The sequence below is a fragment of the Nicotiana tomentosiformis genome, chromosome 3, assembly GCF_000390325.3.
Source record: "Nicotiana tomentosiformis chromosome 3, ASM39032v3, whole genome shotgun sequence".
NCBI classification, from domain to species: Eukaryota; Viridiplantae; Streptophyta; class Magnoliopsida; order Solanales; family Solanaceae; genus Nicotiana; species Nicotiana tomentosiformis.
The window spans coordinates 135576063-135582576 of NC_090814.1; the positions used below are offsets into that span (position 1 = coordinate 135576063).

The window sequence follows — 6514 nt, forward strand, 5'->3', positions numbered from 1 at the left end:
AGCATATTTTATTAGTTTCCGGGAATGCCTTTAAGCATTTTTGAGCTAAATTGCAGTTAAAAGAGAGTAAATAATCGGTCAAAATCCCTACTTATCAATATTCCATACAATGACCATCCATTTTACTTATAAATAGGCTAGCAAATGTCCATATCAAATACACCTAAGTTTGACACAAACATGTCTTGCCTTTCATTTCTTTCATTATAGAGGTTTTATAAGAGAGTTGAGTGTTGAGAAACACTTGTGTGAACCTTTTCTTTGGAGTGATCTTGTGAGGTTGTTCTCTTAGGTTGTTTGGGATTAATTAAAATATTTACTCTAATTTTGTACTCTATTTTGTACTCTTGTTGCTATAGTGAAATTGTTCCTCTCCGCTTGTGGACGTAGGTCACCTTGATCGAACCACGTTAAATTTGTGTCTTCTTTATCTTCTTTAATTGCTGTTATTATCAACTTGCATTGTCTTTGTTATTGTTATTATACCGTTATTTAATTAAATTCTGCACTACCCGGGTTATCGATCCTAACATTCACTGTATTAATCTTTAGGTGCAAGTATAATTACTTTAGTTTTAGAAGTTGAATACGCTGCCAGTGGGACCCAACGCGAAGGAATGGCAACGAACCATATCCTTATCCCGCGGATTACACACTATCGTCAACTGCCTTTCATCTTCTTGACTCAGCTTCCTCCGCCTTCCCAGCAGGAGGAAAATTTAGCTCACTCCTCTTATTATGGCTTTCTCTTCGCCACTATTCTCTCCCGTTAACTTCGCCTTAAACCCTAACCCTCAAATTCATCCTAAATGCACTAAACCCAACCGCCGGAACTTCTCTGTCTGCGCCATTCCGCCACTCTCTACTGCAACCGACATATCGGCGGTCACCGGTCCGTTGGACGGAACGACTCTCGCCGTACTCGGCGGTGGTTCCGTGGCAGCACTTGCAGCTATCCTCTCGCTTGCCGACCCCGAACGCCGGCGGCAACTGCAAGCGGAGGAGGTCGGCGGCGGCGACAAGGAGGTGGTGAGAGAGTATTTCAACAACAATGGGTTTCAGAGGTGGAAGAAGATATATGGCGACACGGATGATGTGAACAAAGTGCAGTTGGATATAAGACTGGGACACTCTAAAACTGTTGAGAATGTGATGAAAATGTTGACTGAAGAGGGCTCTCTTCAGGGAGTTACTGTCTGCGACGCTGGTTGTGGGACCGGTTGTTTATCCATTCCTTTGGCCAAAGAAGGTGCTGTTGTATCAGCTAGTGATATTTCAGCTTCGATGGTCGCTGAAGCCCAAAAACAGGTGATCCTTTTCGAATACTTTTTAGTTTTTACCGACAATATTTACACATATATCCTCCAGTTCATTTTATGTCTTAGTTTGTCTGGACAAGGAAATTGGATTAACAAGAGAATTGTCTAGGCACCAAATTTAAGGAAACTTTTGAATCTTGTGGTTAAACTAAAGATATATGTAAATGTACCAAAATACCTTTGAATCTCGTGGTCTTAAGCATACAATGTGAGATGCTGGAATTAAAAGTTACTAAATATAGAAGGTAACATTCTTTTTGAAACAAACTAAAAAGGAAAGTAAGATATATTAATTGAAACAAACTAAATTAGAGCGTGGGAAATGCAGTTTCTTAGCTTGTTCCTTTTTTTTTTAGTGGCAACTTTTCTATTATCCTTACTTTGGAGTATCTCTTAGATTGTAAGAGGAGCTTTGTTTCGTCTTTTAAAAAAACTTGTTTTAGACGTGTCATTGATATTGGGATTATGGCATTTGTGGAGTTGAGAACTGAACAATACTTCTTAATATGAAGGCGCAAGAGGAGTTGTTCAAGGATAAGGATGACCAGTCCCCGGCACCAGTAATGCCAAAATTTGAAGTGAAGGACTTGGAGAGTTTGGATGGAAAGTATGACACCGTGGTCTGCTTAGATGTTATGATACATTACCCACAAAGTAAGGCTGATGGTATGATTGCTCATCTTGCGTCATTGGCTGAGAATCGTTTGATCCTGAGCTTCGCCCCAAAGACATTCTATTATGATTTGTTAAAAAGAATCGGAGAGTTGTTCCCTGGACCTTCAAAGGCTACACGAGCATATCTTCATGCAGAGGCTGACGTGGAGAGGGCACTGCAAAAAGCTGGGTGGAAGATAAGGAAGAGAGGCTTGATTGCCACACAATTTTACTTTGCAAAGCTTATTGAGGCTGTCCCTGCTTAGGATTGAAAGGCAAGTGAGATCTCATTTGTTTGGCCATGTTTCTTTGCTGCTGGTTAGAGATTAGGAAGTTCGTTGAGTGTTTATCATGGATGCGTTATCTCACTCCTCCATTTTCTAACTTGTATAATAGTTTATAATGTATCTAAATTCTGCTTCTGACTTGGAAAATTTTTGTTGATATTATTAATATATCATGAAATGTAAATGTTAGTCATCATTTGGTGGCTTTGGTTCATTCATTCTCGTTTTTAACTTTTGCGGTTCTCTGCCAGCAGCTCTGCTACATTTTTCCTCAAATAATGCTCGATTGTTGTGAAATCCTTTCCTTCCTTTTCTTAAGCTTCTATATTTCATTCCATGTGTATCAGAAACATCAAGATAATATTTTGAACAGTTAGCGGCAGTAAAAGAAAATACAAAATAATTGTTTAAAAATTAGTTCAAGAGATAACACATTACATCAAAGTTGAGAATTGAACAGTTAAATGAATTTGATTTCTTAAAGTCATGTACACTGTAAGATAATATTATTAGTGGAATGGTGTTAAACATTTAGGCTAAAGATGGAGATAATGTCTAAAAAATTGGAGAAGAGGGAGTAGAATTTACTATCAAGTAATCCATTTTGGAGATGAGGTTGAACCTGTGAATTCTCAGTTATCTTGCTAACTGTTTGCTTTCCTATGTCCAACTATCATCAATGTTTTTAGATAGATTGATGCTAGTTAAATTCATCACAGAAGAGACCATCATTCATAGTTGAAGGCAGATGTAAATGAGATCTTATGGTTGTCAATAGGTTGTGAAGATCACCAAGTAACCAGAAACCATACTTTCATAATCACTGTCAAGAACCTTGATAATCGATAAATAATCAAAACCTACTATTAAATTGTCATTATCTTATGTCTTTGTCCATCACATCTTATCAGCAACTCTTGCTAGTGCATCAGCAACCTTGTTAAGAGCAACAATTAAGCTATCAGTGTGTTCCTTCTGCTGCTCCCTGTCCAGTTGACGGTTGTCGATTTGAGCATCAAGTTGTGCATGAAGCATATTGGTGTTTTGCTCCATAGTTTTCAGCAGTTTATATCCCAGACTAGTAGCAATACAACCATCTGGTGATTGTCTTCCTCTCTTCACTCCGTCCTTAAACATGGAGCGTTTCCAGAAATCTGATCCAGGCTGTTCACCTTCAGCTGTACCTGAGAGCAATACAGAGGAATGTACTTTACTGTTAAAATCTTTACGGTATAGCATTTAACTAAAGCTGTTATGGATAACTTAAGTTGAATGGTGGCACTTTGAAATGTGCTATTAAATTAGAGTCATCTGAAAAATGATCCATCTATTTTTATTTATTTATTTATTTAAGTTTCTGATCATTTACTTGTACCACTCATCCTGTCTAGCTTACTGGAGTTACGGTTAAATTTTAACAGAATATTTGTGAAATTGCAAAATGTGCTTTGGCTGTTACAAACCAAGCAAGAAAAAAGAGTTGGCACAAAAGTCTGTGTGATAGCAAGTATGTGCTAGGAAAGATGGGGCTGCTTCAAGCTTTGAATTGTTGGTTATAGATGGGATGGACAGTGGTAGTATGAACCAAATCTCATATTAAATGTGTTGATTTTGATAATGCTTTGTTTGGTAGGAAATTCATAGAGTTGTATGCTTGTGAAGGGCTTACTTTCTGATGGATTGTAGTTGTCAAGAAAATATTTTTGCCACCAGGATAGAATTTGTACCTCCAACAATATAAATAGGATACAAATATAGTTCTACAGAATAAAATAGTTCCTCCAACATTATAAATCCAGAATTGTGCTAAATTACGAAAAAATTGTGCTAACCATGATATAATAACAGGGCAATTGTCATCATGAAAGTTGCGTCCAACAATCTCAGATCGGTTCTGATGTAAAAAGTAACAAGTTCTGGTTGAGAGCAAAGCATTTTGAAGGACACTTTAATTTACCTGATATAGGCGTGGGAGAGGGAATGGACTTAGCTTTCTTATCTTTGGCAATCCCTTCCTTCAGTGGGTTGCTTCCAATATCCTCCATGGCTGGAAACAGAACATCATCTGCCATGATATATCCGTCTGTATGAGAAACTGCTTCAGCCTCTGTGTTCTCCTGCTCGTTTTCCTCTTCCTCTTTCTCTTCCTCTTCTTCTGCTGTTTCAATCCCATAATCAACTTTATCATCTGTAGTTATGGTTACCAGAGCTAGTTGATATGCTTCTGCTGTGAATTCCTTCCCATCCATGACATCATAGACTTCTCTGTCAAAAAAACCTGGTAGCTTTTTCTCTCGCCTTAGATCATTACTCATAATCCAATAAGAGTCGCTGCTTCCATTTGCTTGTGACTCCCATGCCTTAATTTTCCTGAAGTCACTGATCATGTTGCTCCATCGTTTTCTACATTGAACAGGTCCTCTGTTTGCTCCATGTTGTCTGCAGTAAGAGGAGACTGAATTCCATTTAGGTTCCGGCTTGTCAGAACCGAACACAGAACTGGATTTACGCCCCCTATGAGTTCTTTCCTCTGCAATCTTTTTTCCTTCTATGAGAACAAGTGTTTCTTGTCTGGTCCATCGCGAGTGTCTTGGTGTTTTACTTATGTCATCTGTGCCTTCAGTTGGTTTTTGCTGTCCATCAACCAAGTCAGCTAAAGATGTGGTGTTCTCAATCATCTCTGTTGAGCCTAATGTCTTTGATTTCTGTTTTCAGAGGTCAATTGGGGTGAGTTAACAGTATAAAAAGATCCGCAGATAGTCTATTGATGGAAACTTGAGTGTGGCCTATTATGGCTTCACAATTGGGTCTCTATACATTGTGGAAGAGATTTACCAAGTTGATTGAAGGATTGTTAATTGACTTCCAAACAAAGGCCAGAATTCCTTCTTTGGGGATTGGATTTTAAAGGCTTTCTTGTTCAAGCATAGGATTTTTTAAGAGATGGTACCCCTTAATTGGACAGATTTGTTAAAGTATATCTGTTGTTACCCTAATTGTTAGTGCCCTTTGCTGGATGAATGTGTTGTGACTTGTCTCAGACAAGTATCACCTCAAAACTTACAGCCTTGCTTGATTCTCTTATTCAAGAGGTTGCCATTTCTGAGAAGGGGATTGTAATCCTTAATCGACCATATACTGGTCCTCTATTTATGGCCGAACCATTTAAGGCATCTATTAAAAGGTATATTGACCTTCTGCCGTGGGTGACTAAAATTTCCTAGTAACTGTTCCTGACCAGCTATTGTCTATTGACTGCTGCCACTAAATAATGAAGTTTATCAAATAAAGTGTGATTGTCTCAAAAATGTTTTCCGCGAAAATATTTTTGGAGAAGTTCTTTTGGGAAAAAGAAGTTAATTTCTGAAAAAATTAAAATAGTAATAATAATAATAATAATAGCATATTGTATAGCATTTTAATGAAATTTAAGTATTTAAGATTGATAATAAAGTTCAAATGTTGGTTGGGACAAGTGATATGAAATTACAGTGAGACCTCTCTATAACAATATCCTTATATAATAGCTATTCACTATAAAAGTCAAGTTTTTCTCGGAACTGATTTTTTAAGTTATATTTTACCTCTCTATAACGGCTTTTTACCTATAACATCAACATCCATATTTATAGCAAAACGCTCTTTATAAAATTACCCTTCTATAACAGCCATATAGAATCATTAAGATTATTAATAATAATTTTAAAAATATGTACACAATCGTTTTCATTAAACAAAGTTTCTATCTTGCATAAGATATAAGATTTAAAAATTTGCACAAGATATCTTTTCCATTGGACAAATTTTAAAAAATATTTAAATAGAAAATTTAACTGTTAAACTCTTAGATTGTCTTAAAGGGAAGCTATTAGATTGTTCTTTTATCAATCTTGAAATAATTTATTTTTCTAGGCAGCTTTAAAATGTCTGCCTTAGAGTTTAAATCTTTATACGTTTAGTTATGAATTTATTAATAATGTATTAGCTTTCTTCAATATTTAACTAATGAAATATGTATATCTTTTGAGATTTTAAATTTGAATAATTTTCTTAAATTTTATATATAACATTAAAAAAGAAAAATAATTAATTTTTAGATAATTTTTATCTATAACAACTAAAAAATATTTAAACGTCAAATGATGTTATAGGTGTATAACAACCATTCGCTATAAAAGTCAAAAAATATCGAAACAAGATAGCAAAAAATTATCGAAACAAAGGAGACTGTTATAGAGATGGTTGATTGTATAA

General features: G+C 36.0%; 2 protein-coding genes across 4 annotated transcripts; one reads left to right on the plus strand and one right to left on the minus strand.

Moving 5' to 3' along the window:
* Positions 1-648: 648 nt before the first annotated feature.
* Positions 649-3624, plus strand: LOC104085440 (magnesium protoporphyrin IX methyltransferase, chloroplastic). 3 transcript variants are annotated; one of them, XM_009589463.4, is made up of 3 exons: positions 649-1308; positions 1832-2248; positions 3172-3624. In XM_009589463.4, the coding sequence occupies exons 1-2, from the start codon at positions 739-741 to the stop codon at positions 2237-2239; spliced, it is 978 nt and encodes a 325-aa protein (XP_009587758.1). In that variant the 5' UTR covers positions 649-738; the 3' UTR covers positions 2240-2248; positions 3172-3624. The 3 variants fall into 3 exon arrangements, with proteins under 3 accessions (XP_009587758.1, XP_070053793.1, XP_009587757.1); XM_070197692.1 differs by having other exon boundaries at positions 3193-3624; XM_009589462.4 differs by lacking the exon at positions 3172-3624 and having other exon boundaries at positions 1832-2474.
* Positions 3029-5403, minus strand: LOC104085445 (trihelix transcription factor ASR3-like). Its single transcript, XM_009589475.3, has 2 exons — positions 4218-5403; positions 3029-3444 (listed from the first exon to the last, which is right to left on the minus strand). Exons 1-2 carry the CDS (start codon positions 4936-4938, stop codon positions 3158-3160), a joined length of 1008 nt encoding a protein of 335 aa, XP_009587770.1. The 5' UTR covers positions 4939-5403; the 3' UTR covers positions 3029-3157.
* Between the last annotated feature and the right edge of the window lie 1111 nt (positions 5404-6514).

What these genes read in the sequence shown, in the direction of transcription:
- LOC104085440 (XM_009589463.4), top strand. Translation starts at nt 739, where the DNA reads ATGGCTTTCTCTTCGCCACTATTCTCTCCCGTTAACTTCGCCTTAAAC. An exon ending in TCGCTGAAGCCCAAAAACAG is followed by an intron (nt 1,309 to 1,831) that starts GTGATCCTTTTC and finishes CTTAATATGAAG; the next exon opens with GCGCAAGAGGAGTTGTTCAA.
- LOC104085445 (XM_009589475.3), bottom strand. Translation starts at nt 4,938, where the DNA reads ATGATTGAGAACACCACATCTTTAGCTGACTTGGTTGATGGACAGCAA. An exon ending in CTCTCCCACGCCTATATCAG is followed by an intron (nt 3,445 to 4,217) that starts GTAAATTAAAGT and finishes TATTGCTCTCAG; the next exon opens with GTACAGCTGAAGGTGAACAG.